This window comes from Papaver somniferum, unplaced genomic scaffold (assembly GCF_003573695.1).
Source record: "Papaver somniferum cultivar HN1 unplaced genomic scaffold, ASM357369v1 unplaced-scaffold_81, whole genome shotgun sequence".
Classification (NCBI taxonomy): domain Eukaryota; kingdom Viridiplantae; phylum Streptophyta; class Magnoliopsida; order Ranunculales; family Papaveraceae; genus Papaver; species Papaver somniferum.
In genome coordinates, this window is record NW_020651082.1 from 1,841,883 (window position 1) to 1,859,937 (window position 18,055).

At 35.9% G+C, this 18,055-nt stretch overlaps 3 protein-coding genes and 2 non-coding genes across 10 annotated transcripts; all 5 read right to left on the bottom strand.

Moving 5' to 3' along the window:
* Window positions 1-248: 248 nt before the first annotated feature.
* LOC113345580 (protease Do-like 7) lies at window positions 249-5,609 on the bottom strand. Of its 6 annotated transcripts, XM_026589347.1 has the most exons (14): window positions 5,387-5,609; window positions 5,133-5,292; window positions 4,960-5,007; window positions 4,612-4,685; window positions 4,232-4,295; window positions 4,074-4,129; window positions 3,532-3,697; window positions 3,333-3,384; window positions 3,063-3,188; window positions 2,575-2,664; window positions 2,053-2,133; window positions 1,405-1,454; window positions 997-1,165; window positions 249-582 (listed from the first exon to the last, which is right to left on the bottom strand). In XM_026589347.1, exons 8-13 carry the CDS (start codon window positions 3,339-3,341, stop codon window positions 1,093-1,095), a joined length of 429 nt encoding a protein of 142 aa, XP_026445132.1. In that variant the 5' UTR covers window positions 3,342-3,384; window positions 3,532-3,697; window positions 4,074-4,129; window positions 4,232-4,295; window positions 4,612-4,685; window positions 4,960-5,007; window positions 5,133-5,292; window positions 5,387-5,609; the 3' UTR covers window positions 249-582; window positions 997-1,092. The 6 variants fall into 6 exon arrangements, with proteins under 6 accessions (XP_026445132.1, XP_026445134.1, XP_026445136.1 ...); XM_026589349.1 differs by having other exon boundaries at window positions 4,612-4,659; window positions 5,133-5,609; XM_026589351.1 differs by having other exon boundaries at window positions 4,652-4,685; window positions 5,133-5,609.
* Window positions 5,610-9,224: 3,615 nt separating this feature from the next.
* Window positions 9,225-11,806, bottom strand: LOC113345504 (BI1-like protein). Its single transcript, XM_026589272.1, has 4 exons — window positions 11,476-11,806; window positions 10,623-10,736; window positions 10,305-10,462; window positions 9,225-9,776 (listed from the first exon to the last, which is right to left on the bottom strand). Exons 1-4 carry the CDS (start codon window positions 11,720-11,722, stop codon window positions 9,567-9,569), a joined length of 729 nt encoding a protein of 242 aa, XP_026445057.1. The 5' UTR covers window positions 11,723-11,806; the 3' UTR covers window positions 9,225-9,566.
* A 108-nt stretch (window positions 11,807-11,914) lies between these two features.
* Window positions 11,915-12,001, bottom strand: TRNAY-GUA. Its single transcript is given in 2 exon segments — window positions 11,915-11,950; window positions 11,965-12,001. It is a non-coding gene; the product is annotated as a tRNA-Tyr (tRNA).
* Window positions 12,002-12,460: 459 nt separating this feature from the next.
* Window positions 12,461-13,386, bottom strand: LOC113345470 (N-alpha-acetyltransferase 20-like). The gene is made up of 5 exons (XM_026589247.1): window positions 13,290-13,386; window positions 13,083-13,203; window positions 12,919-12,988; window positions 12,775-12,825; window positions 12,461-12,658 (listed from the first exon to the last, which is right to left on the bottom strand). Exons 1-5 carry the CDS (start codon window positions 13,384-13,386, stop codon window positions 12,461-12,463), a joined length of 537 nt encoding a protein of 178 aa, XP_026445032.1.
* Window positions 13,387-14,166: 780 nt separating this feature from the next.
* Window positions 14,167-14,253, bottom strand: TRNAY-GUA. Its single transcript is given in 2 exon segments — window positions 14,167-14,202; window positions 14,217-14,253. It is a non-coding gene; the product is annotated as a tRNA-Tyr (tRNA).
* Between the last annotated feature and the right edge of the window lie 3,802 nt (window positions 14,254-18,055).

The window sequence follows — 18,055 nt, forward strand, 5'->3', positions numbered from 1 at the left end:
GACTGGTCAAAACCATGTTTGACTGGTCAAAACCATGTTTGACCGGTCAAAAACAGCTCAAAATAAGGGTTCCCTATGACAAATTGACCGGTCAAAACCAGGTCAAAATAAGGGTTCCCTGTAACAAATTCTGTTTAAAGCAGAGTTCCCCTGCAAGTTACTGAAATGCTCAGCTTTCAGAGGCAAAACATACATGCATAAGTTTCTACACCACATAATTTTCTATTATTGAACAAAGAAATCTTCCAATTCAAAAAGAGAGGCATACATGGGTTCACTCTTCAGTTTATAAGGAATGAGAAAGGATGCAACTAGGAAAACATAGAGTCATTTCCTAAATTGGTTTGCCTTCAAATAATGACAAGTAACAGCGAAATAAAGAAATATTAGTAGAGAAACATACTAGTGAGCAGGGAGGGAGTGTTGTACTCCAGTTTCCAGATGAGATTCCCTCCCAACTATACAAAGGAATCATCCATACTTCATCAATATGAGATTTCCTCCCAACTACTTGTAGCCTTCAAGATCCACAAAGCTTCCAGCTGCTTATACACCTTCCGCAGTATGTTCCTTCTCCAATTCCTAGAACGCAATTCAAAAATATCGTCAATTCTAAATAACCAAACCAAATAAGAGCATCACATCTGAAACATATACATTTACCGTATTTTTGTCAACAACCAAACCCATTTTATGAGAATGATATACAATAAATAACACCAGTTCCGAAAAAGTGTTATGAGTGCACCTAATCTATAAAGTGACCGACACATATATGCAAACACAGGGAACCATTACTGGATAAAGTGAGATTCAGTAGTCACTTCGTTACTGAATACTATTATAGAGATGGGAAAGTACTTCCAATCAACAAATTTCCATCTAGTGGATTTATTACTTAAATTCTTGCATGCGCAACAGATTAGGTTAGAGACCGAAAAAAGTTGCGGTCAACTGGTGTACAAACACGCATCATTATGTAACTACAATATGTACCTTGTTGCGATGGCGGTCCACGTAGTTTATGTATTCCAAAGGGACTCGAGCACCCCTAGACAGCTCATCAGATATCACTAGTATTAGGTCATCCAACTATGGTATCTCTTTCCCTGCAAATTTCTTTATGATGGCATGGTGAGGAACAGCTGATCTAGAAAGCATGTACCTGGAATTTGCAGTTTAACAGCTGAGTCATCAGTTGGAAACAATAATAGAAATATGCTATGATGCAGCTCTGTTGGTAATTTATACAACATTATACAAATAATTAGAAGTTTAATAGTAGAATTATTTGTTTACCAGACCTTTGAAGGGAAAGAAAAAAGTAAAAAGAAATTTAAAAAAGAGTAAAAAATAGCACAAGGGAAGAATGGATATCTTACAACTAACTTAGTGCAGACTTACCCGGGTTCAGCAACATACACCAGGCCACATTTGAAACGGAAATTTCTGGACTGCATTATGAATAAGAACAAGGAAGTTAGTTAGCTTCGAAGATAACACTGCATATAATTAGGAATAACTTGTCGTACAACTAGGACGTCATTTTCGTGATATGTCACCATGATGCAACGCTCCATATAAAAAACTCAGAAAATAATTGCCCGGGCCTTACTCAATTACATATGTGAGCTCCTGAATCACTTATGCATTTACATGATATTGAAAGTTTAAAATCTTCATTTACAAACTTCTTAGATAATTATATAATTGAAGTAGTGACATCTGATAATGACCTCGTATATTAACTGACTTAAATTGTATGGACGCCTTAGGAATTAGGCTTCTTGAAGTCAGTACCCTGTAGATTCAACATAATATAATCTAGGAATAAGGTTGTTAGTAACTTGTAAACCTGCCACCACATACAAAAGTTGACAGCACATTTGTGATCTTGCAACTAAATATGGGGTGCTGAGAGAACTTCTGTAAGTTTCTCACCGCAAAAAGTGGTCGTCAAAATTTCTTATGAGGTGCATTTTTATATGATCCCAGTAAGCTTATATCATGCAAAATTAAGAGTACAAGAAAAAAAATCCAACTAAAACTCACCTGTTGGTAGGAAAGAGACTGGATAACTGCACCACTTACTTCCAAGAAGAAGTTTGGAGTTATAGAATGTAAGTCTTGAACCTAGAGCACAATCACCAAACAAAAACTTGACATTATAACCGAGCATGACATAAGTTTGTGGCCGAAACTTGCATTACATGTTAAGTAAGTTCAAAGCCTTCCACTGAAGTAAATTGAGCTAAAGTAAGATTTATAAGGCACTAATACACAAAATAAAGCTAGCTGATAGATGTTTTTTTTTAGGCAAACATTAAAATTTCGAGCCGGGAGTAAGATTGAAGATGTCAAAAAGGAAAGTGGTCAAATCCAAAACAATCTCATGTAAAACATACTCCTCCAGGTAAAAAAAGTGAGCAAAATAGGTTTCAATGGGAAAGAACGACATGTTGAAAAATAATTTCATTGAACCAAACAGAATGTTAATTGATCCCACAACCATGCGCTATTCAATATCAGATTTTCACTAAGAAGGAACCCAAAATTGAAGTTGCACAAACTAACCTGGAGGGTACCACGAGGAATAGTTACATCCTCCCATCCACTTCCAGATGAGTCTTTACTCTTTTGAATAAACCTTAACGCCCTCACAACCTGTGAAAAAAATGCCCGAAGAAAAATTTATAACATAGTAATGGAAGTTATCTGTAACACCTCTACTAATAATACAAGACATTTGAAGCCTCTTATCAATAGTAGCATCAACAACAAAACACCAACATAGACTCTCCAGGCTTTCATTTTATTTCAAATAGAAAATAAAGTTCTTAAGGTGGGATCTACTACATATACTCCCCTCGTGCATAATAAAATGCTTATAGTTCATGTCTAGTAGATAATCCAATAACATAGCCATAAGAATATGATAGGCATCTTTATATAACAAGCCAGAAATAGTTCAAGAGGGACAAGCAGCCAACTAAGTTACATCTGCCGGAAAACTGAAACATGACAACACTATATTTAGTCTAACATGGTAGATAAATACTCACTCTCTCTAATGGAAGGAAAAATGTTGAAGCACTTGATGATTTGTTTCCTGGATTTAAGGCCACTGCTCTTCCTTGCCAATCCACTACTGGAGAACCACTTGAACCACCTTTTGTCCCAGATGCAGCCTGTAAAGGAGAGGCAACAACAACACAAAAAATTCAGCTTCACAAACAGAGGCCACATTCGAAACGGAAATTCCTGGCATGCATTATAGATAAGGACAAGGAAGTTATTTAGCTTCGAAGATAACACTGCATATGATTAACAACCTCTCGCATGAACCAGCTTCCCACAATACAATGTCTCCAACACTGGTACCAACTGAAGCATGGAAATAACAAAAAAAAAAAGTAAGTTAACATAATGGAAAGAAGGGATAAGGCATTCTACTAATTAAAATGGATCATGAAGAAAAATAAAAGTCTAAAGGTAGAAGAAAAAAAGCATATAGAACTCAAACAAGCTGACCCAAAAGTAGAGTTTATTGAATGGGATGAAAATCCATGCTCGCGGGAGATGATCCCTGACTAAATTTCCTCGTAACAGTCTTGGGAAAATCATCCTGTGTGCTGAAAGCTTGTGTATGACTTTGGCTCGGATAAGTTACTGGTAATAGATTGACAGGCAAGTTACCCTACAAAATTTTATGTCAACATCAATTGGAAGTGGAAACATACTATAGACTCATACATCAGGCTTCATAGTCTCTAGGCAGTGACATCTCTTAAAATATCTATTCACATACTTAAGCTACATATTAGTTGCAATCAAGACTTGAGTCCGAGTGACTGAAAAGATTACATCATTTATTGGTTGACTACCGTCCACATTCAAACCATATAAACATGACAAACTGCAAACTGGTGTTGTTTCTAGCGAATATCAACAAGTTAGGTCAGAAACTAGAAATAACAAACTACAAACTAGAATAATTCATATCTCACTGGAAAAGTATGATGAAACATAACTTAGGTCGGAAAGAAACATGATACGAACTCGAAGGAGAATACCTTTAAGCTGTACGATGCTTCCAGTTTGTCAAAAATGTTTCCCGAGATTTCAGGTTCTAACTCCTCAGAAAAAGGATGCAATAAATCAGAACTCGTAAGTTGGGATAAATTATACACTCAATTTCTTTATTAAGGAAAAATCAAGTATACAAAAGTACCCTGTGGGTTCATTAAACAGGTTCGTAGCAACCCCTGCCCTTCCGTCGGCAACCACGACTGGACCTGATATGTTCAACATTAAATAAGCTAAAGTAAAACAACCCAGAGAGCTTCAAATTTTCTGTTCAATGTCAAATATCAGTAAGGCATTTCAATTCAAGCACAAGGAAATTTGGTTTGCAAGGACAGATACTTTTTAAAAACATAACCGAATTTGTGCACTTTACAACACCATAGATCTAGATTCAAGTTCAACAAACTGAAAACTTGTAACAAGGAATTCATCAGAATTTTCAAACAATCAAAAACTAACCACGGGATCTTAATTTGTCTAATTCACTAATCTCTTTGAAACCATTACAAAATTATTAAAGCATACCAGCATCTCAAACTGTGACCGCAACATCATCAGCTCTCACCTATATGCCTGTGAACAATGAGATGCAACAAAACCTGTAAAAGAGCATTGCCTCCATGAAAAAACTCAAAAGAGAACTGAAACTAAGCTTCTCACAAGGGAAAAAAACAAAAACCTAACAATGACCTTGAACATAAAAAAAAGATACAATCAAAGAACAAACTTAAAACTGAAAGCCACCTAATGACAACAATTATGCTTAAGTTGTTAACATTGAACTGAATGTTTAAACTTTAATATATTATATAGAATGAATCCTGGCTAGAAACATGATATATGTACCAAAATTAGTAGTTGCAAGAAAAATACCCGAATCATTTCCAGCTTGAATTGGAACTGTCTTTGCATTCGCTAACCCTATAATATACCCCAAATCACCAACAACAATCATTACCAAAATCCTAATCTAACCCAACAAAATCACAACAAACCCAAATCATAACTCAAAAGTAGAAGACCAATTGTGTTGATTTTTTTTTTACCAGAGTGTTTGAAGGAGTTAACGTTGTAGAAATTATTAGGTTCTTTACAGATCGGAACCACCCGATTTCTATTTGCAAACTCTTTGACAAGGAAAGCCTTGTTCCTCTTCATGATCTCTCAAATCAAAAACTCTAGTACTATTAGCATTTTCTTGTTAACCTAACAGAAAATGGGTTTCACACAAAATCAGATTCAATTAAATCCAGAATCAAAAATCAAACATAAGATGAAATCAAGCGAAACACTTCATTACACTTAAAGGAAATGAGAAGTTCAGGGCTTTTTTCTTCTTTGTGCAGAGTTTTTAGAGACTAGAGAAGAGAAACCGAACCCTAAAACAACTTTCATACGTTAACCTAACAACCCTAAGTCGGAAAATGAATTGGTCGGCTTGATTTGGGATTTGAGATCTCTGAAATCGCTAAATCATTCGAATTTCAGACATGAGAGAAGAGAACGAGAGAAGAGTGAAGAGAACCAGAGAGAGAGAGAGAGAGAGAGAGAGAGAGAGAGAGAGAGAGATATTTCTGTTCGAAAGAGGATAAGACAGAGAATGAGATAGGCTAAACCTGAGTCAGTTTTGAAGCTGACTATCTGAATGGGCTGAAACCGAGTTAGCTTGAAAGTGTGGGTAGTCACACTCACGAGTCGCACGCGTACATCTCCAATCTGTTGCTAATTGTAACAAAGTCATATAGTTGCAAGTTTGTAACTGAGTTAATCTGTTGCAAAATTTTCGCAACTGAAATTCGCAATAGAGGCTAAGCTGTTGCGACTTCTAGTTACTAATCCTTGAATTCAGAGTAGTGTATTCAAGTATTTTTTAGCTTAGTGGATAAAATAACTTACTTTAAGTGTTTCTCAAATGCAATAACTATGGTATACAATATGTTTACACCATCCCTTAAATAGTTAACAAGTTAAGGAATGAGAACCATCAAGTGACCTGATGATGCTCATGCTCCCTCCCTTAAAGGAGGTAGGAATTCGAACCCTAGATCTTATACTCAGTTAACAATTTAAGGAATGAGAACCATCAAATGGCCTGACGATGCTCGTGCTCCCTCCCTTAGAGGATCTAGGAGTTCGATCCCTGGACCTTATACTCTGTAATTGTTAGTAATATTAATGGATCACTAACTAACCAATGTACTAATCCATCAAAAGAAAATACGGGCCGTGAATTATAACCCCAAATGTGTCACTATCCACCACCAACCAGTAACACCATTACTAATCAACGGTAATATGACAAACAGTATCACCTCCACCATCCTACCATCACCAACTAGCAACACCATCATCATCACCACCATTACCATCACCAAACACCACCACCATATCCACCATCAATATATACCAGCACCACCATTCCCACCAACTAGCACTATCTATCATCATCAACTTCATAACCATCATTGCCACCACTTACTACCACTATTAGCAACCAACACCACATCCACCAACAAATACTAGCACTACCATCACCATAAAAAGCACCACCACCAACCAACACCACCGCTAACCAGAAACAGTACCACCAAAAATTTGGTAAAAAATAGGCAAAAATAAGTTGAAGCCAAATTTGGTTTCTTCATAGAATTTGATGAAAACAATTTTGTTTGAAGTTTTTGTATCAATTTTTAAAAATTTGGGATTTTTATATCAATTTTGTTTAATATGGAATTTTAATGGATCCCATAATTTGAACGGAGTTATTGTACTCCAAATTTGATCACCTTGGTGTTTTACTACTAATTATGAAGAAAAAAAGATACATATTGAGTATCTCAATTCATGTTAGTTAAGAAGACATATTAGTTTGGCTGCTAGAGAGAAATGACTCCTTCATTGAAAAATCCTCTTATCGTAAGATGTATGAAGAAGAACATGGTTTTGATTCAGTAGGATATAGAATGGTAAAAAAATATAAAACCTTATGGAAATTACCGCTGCTGCCCAGGATTCGAAATTTCTCGTGGAAGGCTACTTTTAATCTTATCTCTACAAGAGATGTCCTCAGCTTGAAGGTACCTGGAGTTGCTGATATTTGTCCGTACTGTGAAGTGTGAACAGACACAAGAAACACCTGCTCATCTTCTAAGAGATTGTAGTCTCCCTAGAATGGTTTGGTTTGCAATGTTTGGTTGGTCTTTAAGTGGTAATAATTCTTTTGCAGAATGGATTGCTACCTGGTTTGACGAACTGCATGTTAAAAAGATCATTGTTGAGGAAATTTTTAAAAGAGCCATTACAACTTGGTGTTTATGGTCCGATAGGTGTGACAAGGTCTTTCAGAACATCTTTCCTCAACCAGACAAGTCTATCAAAAAGTGCAAAAGCTTCATCGAAGATCATTCATTACAGTGGAATAAAACTTTACCTAGAAATAACAGATGTTGTCGTAGAATAACTCATTGGATACCTCCTCCCTCTATTTTGTGACTATTAACTGCGATGGATCTTTTTTAAATACCTTAGGGGTATAAGACTAATCATTCGAAACTGTGCAGGTTCACGGCAGGCAGCAAAATGTATCCAACTAAAAGGCATAAGGAGTGCTGAGGAGGCTGAATATATGGGACTGCGGGAGGCTGTTAAATGAGCGCATTCTCTCATTCTAGAGAAGGTGTATTTTGAACTTGACGCAAAGACGGTGGTTGATGCATCTGTGAAGAATTTTCCTATAAGCTGGTGCCTACTCAATATATTAAAGATTTCAAATCTTTTTTAGTAGAAACAATTCTTGGAAATGTTATCACATTCCAAAAAAGAGGAATAAAATAGCTCACATCCTCCCTAAATTAGCTAGAGTAGATGGACTAACATGTATTTGGTCTAGTTTTTTTCCAGTTGAGATCAGCTTCTTACAGAATTGCCACATTCATGTAACTGATATTTTTTTTAATACATTCATCTTTTGCTTAAAAAAAAAACAACTAACAAGTGACATAACACCGTTCCCTTGGATTGAGGTTACTTTTTCTTTTTCGGAAAGGGCTTTCACGCCTGTAGGGGTGACGCAACATATGCCACACTGTAGTGGACCGAAGAGAAGTATCTGCTTATCCTTTAAAATGTATGCAACACTCGTCAATGGTAATTCAGATTTAGTCATCGGGTCGCAAAATTCCAGGGCAAGATGAAGCTAAGTTGGGCAGAAACAAATGATCCAACAAAAACGCAAGGAGATCCAACAAAAACGCAGGGAGATCCAGGTCATCATTTCAATCTTCGTTGGTTGTCTCATCAGAAGCAACACTTAAAAAGAGAACTACCCTTCCTTCTCACACCTTGCAGTTGTTTTTTTTGTTATAAATTTCTTTTGAAGCATAGGTGGCAGTTGCTGATACGGCCAACATTCTCAGCCAAAGAATTCAACAAAGAGGAGCTATTTTGTACAAGCTTATTACAGGGGCGACATTCTAATAGGATAAGAAAAGGTCATTACATGATCATTCAAGGTGTCCGTTATAAAAAATACTGGAAATGACAAAATAACCCTCATAATTGATAACCTAGTTTAGTGATGATAATCAAATTTAATGTTAATGATTAAATTCACTTATATTAACTCAAAATGAAAGAAAAATTAGATTATAGAGTTTTTTGAAGAAAAAAAAGTTTGGAGATGGTAGAGAAATTTTAACCCAAAGTGAAGGTCAATCTCAATCAATTGAAGAAATTAACCAACAAAATGAAAACCCAATGCCTGAAAATGACCAGGTATACTTCTAAATTAGTCCCAACTAGCTTTTTGTTGCTCAAATACGTAAAAAAAATTCAATTTCTTACATTTTCAGAGCTAATTACGGTTGGCATTTCGCTCGTAACCAACCGTAATTCATAGTCATGGTTCATAAAAGATGAACTACCAACCGTAACTGGTTAAATTTGGGAAAAAACCCAATTGTAAAACCAGTTACGTTGGTAACTAAATGCTCGATACGAACCGTAACTCAGTTACGGTTGGTAACCAAATGCTCGATACCAACCATAACTGAAGAAAATTTTCAGATATAAGAACATACGGTTGACGAACATCATTTCCCTTTAGTTACTTTCTTTCCCATATTCAGATACATCATTTCCCATATTAACTAAAGAACATAATCCAAGTTCTTTAGTGACAATGTAACCAAAAAGCTTGAACAGACCGTACACAGTTTGAACTTGTCAATTTGAGACATATCTTTCATCATATTAGGATCACAATTTGAGTTCTTTTCTTGAAATTTTAAACATTCACACTTGAACCAAAAACAAAATATTATATATGTAAAGCATGGTTTTGGTGTCATCTTAATTACTTACAACAATGCGAGAGTAGTTTAGTCGTCGTCGTCGTAGTAGTAGTAGTAATAACTGCTGTAATACCTAGAAGACGAACAGTCATATCCTCTGCTCCAGCGAAGTAAGAAACTACCTGGTACCTACTCAGATTGCATGCCTCTCAAGACCCGTAAGATGGAGAGGAACAAGTTGAGGATGTCAAGATATAGAACGACTGATGCCCATATGTATTCATCATATGTGAAACGCTTAATCAAGTTGTCTGTGTCGTAAACAATATAGGCAGAGAAAACCATAGCACTCAAACCACCATAGATGGCAACTGAAGTTGGACCAAGTGGGAAGAACATCTGTTTGCATAAGCAAACAAAACAAAATTAGCACATGACAGACAGACAGACTCTGACACATGTGTTTATAATCTTTATATTACAACATATAGAACATGAAATGCCAACAAATATTAAGTAATCCCGTGGTGGCATTAGGTAGATATATTTTGAAATTCGAAAACAAGAGATTCAAAACATTCCACAAATAAAAACAGAAAACTCATTTAAGTTGTTTCAAGATAAAACCCTGAAGGTAGATCATAGGTCATATAATCATTTTTGTGTCTCTCAAACGATGTCTTAGATCTTGATACTACGTTTAACAATAAAACATGTGTATACTACAAACAAGTGAGCTAACTCGATTTTTCAAAAGCATTTGATCTTTTGGGAAAGTCTTTCAGATAAGCAAATCTAAGGCAGCTTCATGTATGCAGACAGTCTAGGTAATAAGCATTTGATCTTTTGGGAAAGTCTTTCAGATAAGCAAATCTAAGGCAGCTTCATGTATGCAGACAATCTGAGTAATAAAATGAGAAAACTGACCTGCATGAATCCAGTTAGGATAAGAACCATGAGACAGGTAAACAATATGGGTCCTAGATAGCTGAAGTCCTTGCCCTTCTTAGCAGCCCAGAAAGTGTATCCAGTCAACGAACAAACCACAGCTGATGTCAAAACGAGTGCTTGGAGTACGATTCTTCCTGTAAACATACAAAATAAAAGAATGAGACTCGCCTTTAAAAGTTACCAGTACAGCAATAGTTCCAGTAGATAATCGGAATTGGTAAGGTTAATGGATTAAAACCTTCCAATGATAATTAAAAATTTAAGCATGGGACACGAATATTCAACTGTACTAACCATCTGTGTTTGCACATGCAACTGAGACAGTTACACTCAAACATGCAGTAAAGAGCCCAAGGAATACAAAGTTCAATGGATGTTTCTGTTGATAGATATACAATGGCACCATCACTGCATTAATTGTCAAGGTTATTAGTAAGCAAAAATTTAATTGCAGACATAACGAACATTACAAACAATTAATCAGCAAGATGCCTAAGGATTAAGAAACAGCAGCAATACAAAACCTCCAACAACAGACATACACCAATAATGTTTTCATCTTCGTGTTGGGGCAAGGCATATATATCATTGCAGTAAAATCAGGAGCCAAATTTCAATCACCAAAGGCCAAATCATTCAGTGACAGGGAACCATAGCAATAAACCAATTAATATCCCAGCTAAACAGGACGAGCAGCAGCTTGGGTCAGTCAATGAGAACCTCTTGAGTCGGGCACAAGTATTCCATGGAAATGTGTTCATTGTGTTGATACAACAAGCAAGCCTAAGCGTGTGTATCCTAGAGAAGTTTCACAACAAACTCCAAATCATGAAAAAAACTTCCAACACCACGCACCAACCAGGAGCCTCCAAGCATGTAAGATATGATCATGACAACAATCCAATTCCATCTAATAACCTAGGGCATCCAAAAGACTTGTAATCATAAATTCTCCGACCAACAAATATCAAAATCATCTTACACACCGACTCAAACCGACAAAACTAAAATCAAATAACAATAACAAATCTATACAGAACTATCATTAGACACCAAATCCATTCAAACTAATTCAAGATCCGTTAATTTCGCAATCGAATTCATCCAAAATCAAGAAATCCAGAGAGAAAGGGAAACTTTTACTTACAGATGAAAGGCAAGATGGCGAAGAGAAACAAGATTCCAGAATTTCCTCTAAGGAGTTCATTGAGAGGAGCATAGGTAACAGTAATAGATGAGATGAAAGTAGTAAGGAGGATCTGAGCAGATAGAATTCCATAAACTTTCTGAATAAAACCCCATCTCAATTCACTTTCACCATAACTGATCCCTGGATATAATGTTCCTTCTTCTAAATCACCAACTTTACTACTTACACTCATAAATCCCTGCATCTTTCCTCACTTTAGAGATCGCCGGCAATGAAGAAGAAGAAGGAGAAAAATGAAGAGAGAGAGAGAGATGTTGGTAGATATTTTTACAGGAAGGGTATATTCGTAGAGAAAAGAAAAGAGATGGTTGACATTGTCAATTACTAAAATGTCCTTTTGTTATGCTAAAAATACCACAAAAAAAGAGAAAAATATTCCGACTTACCGGATTCGAACCAGTGACCTAAGGATGAAGCTGCAAACCACTACAGTCCTCCGCTCTACCAACTGAGCTAAAGTCGGATTGATGCTAACTTATAAGATTTGACGGCTTTATATTGAAGCTGGTTGCATTTACAACTTTTAAAGTTTTCCTTCAGCTATTGACCCTACTAGTAATGACAATGCAAAAAAGTTTTCAATTCATGTTGATTATATGAAAATGTCCGCATTCTGCCTAACAAGAAAGTCATAGTTCATTTTACTGATCAGGCAGCCGTATTATATGGTAAGGTTGCACCTTTGTACAGATTGCGTAAAGGGTGCTGGCTTGTAGGGGACTGGTGATATGACATTATAATTTGTTAGACTCATCTACTACTTAAAATGCAATTCTGGGGCTGTTGATTCCTGTCCCCGCAATCTTTGTTCCGCGAGTTTTTAGTTGTGGCCTGTCTAAATGGCAGACTATTTATCACCATGTTCTGCAACAACTCTATAACTGAAGTACAGGATGAATCCATATAATGTAAGGCCTAGCTTTCACTTTGACGTACTATTTATCATGTATTTTTGTATACCACTATCACTATTTAAATGTATATGCATATCACCGTCGGTAATCACATCTGAAGGACTAGTAGAAGAAGGCACTGAAAGTCCAGTTTTAGATGCCAGTACTGGTTGCTGCAGTTTCTGCCAAGAGATGCAAGCCTCCACCGGACAAGTATTTCGTGAGCTCTGTATGACCAAAGAAACATAGAGTAGTTTTAGATTAGTTATATGCAAGCGTTTGTTGCGAATATTGTCAAATCTGAAATGCAGGTTATGGGAGGAGACTCACTTGTCTTATTTACTAGATCTCCACGAATGACATCATAATACTCCTTACTGCAAGTATACCCAACCTGGAGAAAAAATTGGTAACCTTTACTGTATAAGCATATGCACTTTACATACAGAAATTGATCAAAGTTATTATGATTTAGAGACGCGCTTACTTTATTGAACAATTCAAGGTATTTTTGGTTGTCTGAGTGCAAATCTACTTCCAAATAATACACATTATGCCTGTTTCGAAGCCGAATTCTTCCCGTCAGATCCTAAACAAACATTTAGTATGTAAAATGGTTGAATCAAGTTAAGATGATAAAAGTTTACCTACATGTTGTCAGCTGTTTCCTCTACTGTCTTGAGTAGCATCTCAGCCATGTCGCCTCTCAGGTAATGCATCTCCTTAATCTCGCAATGCTTTTCTAAACCTTCTCCTACATTAATTGCAGTAACTAGAACAAAAAACAAAGTGTTGATCAAGAACTAAAACACATTAATCAAGAACCATCAAGAACCTGGTGAATAAAGAATTACTTACTGTAACCCTCAATTTGGTTGCCAGGAGCTACAGCAACAAGAGAGTACTCAGGGTATTCTGACATGGTGGACATATAGTCTGACAAAGGTCGACCCATCTACAACAGCATCATAACTTTATGATTAAATTCTTTGATTGGCATAATCAGAAAAGATTCAAGTAAAGAAATTCTTACAGATTCCTGACTCATCATCATATTGGTCATGCCAAGAAGATCACTGCAGCAGATCTCTCGAATGGTTGTCATTCTCTTTAGGATCTTTTGGAAAATGTGCAGAAAAGGAACTTCAGTGTCGTTTTATCTGAACCAAGAACTCAGAAGGCTTATGCGCAAGAAACCAAGAACCGGATTACTGGGTCTTTCTATTTCAACCTGAAAAGTATCTATGATTCGAAGGAAATGTATTTGGGTTAAGAATTCTTCTGTATATATATTATCTGTTGTGCACTAGACTAGAGATTTCTGGAGGAGGAGGAGAAAAAGGGTCTTTACCTGAAGAGAAAAATTTGTATTCGTAACAACAACAAGTAAAAGGAAGTGAGGGTTGATTTTGGGGATCAACCCGGGTTTTTATAGCTGCCTTTGTCAAATAGAACGGCATGGAGTCAAGGGAGATTTATCGGTATTTCTTTGCAACATTATTACTTCATCATGATAAAAAGAGAAGGTCAATTAAGGTCAAGGGTATTACGAAACGTGTTAGTCGTACATCAGATCGGAACAGTCCTGATGGAACATACACTATTGTGATCGATAAAAAGGGGTTCATGATGTATCGAAACGATTCATGCAAAGTGGTTCAACAACATGCAAGTTGGGATGCAAAGGGCCATTTAGATGGCTAGAAGGAAAAAAAATCAAAAAATAAAAAAAAAATCCGACTTACCGGATTCGAACCAGTGACCTAAGGATTTAGCTGCCAACTACTACAGTCCTCCGCTCTACCAACTGAGCTAAAGTCGGATTGGTGACCAGCTTGAGGAATTGCTAACTTTATATTTGAATCGTGAATGGCAAATTTTGGAACCGATATCTATACAAGGAGCACTGGAGCCCTGAAGCCACGGTGGTAGATTATTTTTTTTGTGTTTTTGATGCAAAAACAAAAAAAAAGGGTAGGGAATTCACACGAAGGACGCAGTATAGTTACTAGTAGCATGCTCGGTTTCCCATTTCTTCTTCTTCTTTATTTTATCATCCTCTCAAAACCCTTTCAAACCTCCTTTATTCCCTTTTGATATTCATATTGATTCATTGCGGTTCGTCGGCTTAAATTAAAAGGGTTTGTTCGTTACTCCAAGGTGAAACAAATCCATTCTTCAATTTCGAATTTCATCCACAAAATCATCAAAGGTGGGTGATTCTAATTTTAGGGTTTAAAATTAATTTGATTTTGATTTTGATGAAATTGTTGTTGGTTGGGTATCTAGTATGCAATTCAATCAATAATATAATTAAAACTTGTATTTAGTGAAAAATCCATGATTAATTGTTGTGTACCTTGATTTATGTTGAATGAAATCTTTGTAAACTACTATTATCGATGTATAATATTGACTGACTTGTATTTATGTATGGTATAGACAAATTGATGATATGTTTGTTGTTTGCAAAGGTATATAATGAGTCTAGTGCGAGCTTATGTGAGAGTTAAATATGTAATATAATCTATTTGGATACTTCTATTGATGAAGAAGAAAAAGTTTTCTTAATGTTTACACAACTGTGTTTGGATGAACTGTTGTGTATTATTCGACAACCGGTACCTAGGGATGTACAAACACGTAGTGTAATAACGCGTGATCGAGTGTGGCATGATGCAAAAATTATGAATGATTATTTTACACCTGGAACTGGTTATACCTCAAGACAATTCAAACAACGTCTAGGCATGAGAGAAGACTTATTCGAGAAATTATTAGGAAAATTGCTTGAAGTTGATCCAGAATTGCATCATCGTACGGATACAACCGGTACTATGAGGCACTCTCCGCATATGAAATTAGTTGTCGTGATGAAATGTTTATGCAAAAGTACGGCAGCTGATAGTGTTGATGATTACACTCGTATGGGTGCCACTACAATATACAAGTATCTAAAAAGATTTTTCCACACCATTTGCATGACTTTTGGAGAAATATATTTGCGTGAACCCACTCCTGAATATGTTTAGAGGTTGCTAGCTGAGAATGCAACGAGGTTTTCCTGGAATGCTTGGTAGTGTTGATTGTATGAAATGGGCATAGAGGAATTGTCCGACAGCTTGGCAAGAAACTTACCGGGGTAAAGAGAAACATAGTAGTATGGTATTAAAGGCGGTGGCATCATACGATTTGTGGTTTTAGCATGCTTTTTTCGGAATGCCTGGATCAAAGAAAGATTTGAATGTGTTTGCACACTCGCCCTTTTTGATAACATGCTAAAGGGTGTATCACCTCCATACAATTATGTCATCAATGGTCACCAATACAATATGGGTTATTTTTTAGTCGATAGTATCTATCCAAAGTTGACTACAATTGTAAAAAGATTTAGTCCGACATTGGACATTCCCGAGTATGTGAGATTCAACAAGTATCAAATGGCTAAAAGAAAGGATGTCGAGCATGCTTTTGGAGTGCATCAAGGTAAATTCAGAATTGTTGGATCACGTATGTAAGTATTGGCAACAATCTGACTTGAAACCTAATTATGAAATGTTGTCTTATTTTACACAACATGATTATTGAGCATGAACGTCGGGATACGGATTGGGCAGAGTTGTTCTTGTTCCAATTCCGGAACCTACCAATAATGGTCGTGTATTTATGTCAACTTTGAAAAACCTTGAAATGCACCTACAAATAAGAACGGATGACGTGGATATGTTATTCTTCATGAAGTACTGATCATTCAACCTAACGAACCATTACGAGGAAAAGCACTACTTAGTCTCCCATAACACTTTCCAGATGAACCACATTTAGATCATAATGCATATTTTTTCACGATATCTCTGAAAACCACAGCTCCTCCAATGAGCATCAAAGGGATGAGCAGACGACATGATGTAACTATAAGCTAATAGCAGAATGCTTAATTATGTCTATGTTTATGCTCACTATCACACGTGTGTTCAAAATTTGTCTTAGGTCATTTCTATTAGTCAGTATGTGTGAGTGATTACAGACTGTCAAGTGGTCATGTGTTTTTTTTCTTTCTCTTTCTTAGTTTTTATTTCTATGTGTTATAAATACAGACATGAACTGTGTGTGACTTTGTAAGAATAATTAATATTCAATACAATTTATTCATTACAACTATGGTATCAGAAGATACAGCTTCCGCCACCACCATTGATGGCTGATTTTCAGATATAAAAATTTTCATCATCATTTCTTGTCTTGAAACCGGTTCATTCATTCAATTTCTTCATCTCTTAATCTTTTCTCTCATTTGTTTACTTCAATTCAACAATGACTCATTACGCATCAAGAATTTCACAAATTCCTCTTAATCGAATTTTTAGTTTCTCTCGTATATATTAAAATATGATAATTTCCTCATATAGGAATCTCTTCTTATTCCTCTTTTAAAAAGATATAAAGTTCATGGTGTTCTTGATGGATCTCTTTCATGTCCTCCTTATATGATCGATAACGTTGTAAATTCTGGTCATACAACTTGGCATGATAATGATGTTACTCTCATACTGTGGATTCAATTATCATTAATGTATTATTTCTTACACTGTCGGTGTTGATTATTCCAAATATCTTTGGGAGACTATTGAATCAAGATTTGCAAGAAGCTCGTCAACTTACTCGATTCAACTCCGTCTCAAACTTCAATCTCTTAGAACATTTGTTCAAAACTTGATGAATTTGGTTAAGAACAATTTATTGTTTATGACCTAAATCATGATTCAAGTTAATCATTTGAAAATATCCTGGAACAGTGATATGTGTCATTGATGTTATTCAAGAATGTTTCAAATTGATTATTAGAGAAATATATAACTACTGTAAATCTGGATACATGATAGTACTTATACCAGTTCACGTACTGGCGTAACCATTATAGGTCCGGATCTGCAGTACATATACCAGTACACGTATCGGCGTAGCTATAGTTCGGCAACGGCTTTGGTACACATACCCGGTATGGATACCAAAAACATCCGTTGACTCGTGAACTCAGGAAGGTACACATACCTAGTGCGGATACCAAAATGTTATGTAGACTCCTGAACTATTTTTTTCCTAAGGGTACACATAACTACTAAGTTAAATTATCTTGATTGAGGGAAAAAGGAAGAACCAGAAGGGAATCGTAAAATTAGAGCTACTAAATAGACGCAGAGCAATAAACCAGATTTATGAAGATATCAATCCTATATATAAACCTTAAAGGACCTCCCATTAGATCAATCCAAACAATAGAAGAAACATAACAAGCAAATTGTAGGATCAGACCAGATAAAGAAACCTTCGAAGAAGAAATACCATCAAGAATATTAAGCATAGTTTGGACAACTTAGCCTAGATAAAGAGATGCCAGGATGCATTCTGGGGAAAGTTAAATCCATGGTTATGGTTTGCTCTAATTAAAATTAATCATAATGAGAGCTTTATTAATTAGTGTCTCATTAATCTCTCATAATGAATAATTTATTAAATTTTCATCATTAAATATCCTCTTAATCAATCAAAGCATGGACAACTTAGCTTAGATAAAGGACACTCTGGATTCATTCTTGGGAAAGCTAAATCGATGCTTGTGGTTG

What these genes read in the sequence shown, in the direction of transcription:
- LOC113345504 (XM_026589272.1), bottom strand. Translation starts at nt 11,722, where the DNA reads ATGCAGGGATTTATGAGTGTAAGTAGTAAAGTTGGTGATTTAGAAGAA. An exon ending in CGCCATCTTGCCTTTCATCT is followed by an intron (nt 10,737 to 11,475) that starts GTAAGTAAAAGT and finishes CAATTAATGCAG; the next exon opens with TGATGGTGCCATTGTATATC. An exon ending in TCCTAACTGGATTCATGCAG is followed by an intron (nt 9,777 to 10,304) that starts GTCAGTTTTCTC and finishes TTATGCAAACAG; the next exon opens with ATGTTCTTCCCACTTGGTCC.
- LOC113345580 (XM_026589347.1), bottom strand. An exon ending in TTTTCCTTCCATTAGAGAGA is followed by an intron (nt 2,665 to 3,062) that starts GTGAGTATTTAT and finishes TTTTTTTCACAG; the next exon opens with GTTGTGAGGGCGTTAAGGTT. An exon ending in GTGTATGTTGCTGAACCCGG is followed by an intron (nt 1,166 to 1,404) that starts GTAAGTCTGCAC and finishes TGCAAATTCCAG; the next exon opens with GTACATGCTTTCTAGATCAG.
- LOC113345470 (XM_026589247.1), bottom strand. Translation starts at nt 13,386, where the DNA reads ATGGGTCGACCTTTGTCAGACTATATGTCCACCATGTCAGAATACCCT. An exon ending in CAACCAAATTGAGGGTTACA is followed by an intron (nt 13,204 to 13,289) that starts GTAAGTAATTCT and finishes TTTTTGTTCTAG; the next exon opens with TTACTGCAATTAATGTAGGA. An exon ending in ATGTCATTCGTGGAGATCTA is followed by an intron (nt 12,659 to 12,774) that starts GTAAATAAGACA and finishes TTGGTCATACAG; the next exon opens with AGCTCACGAAATACTTGTCC.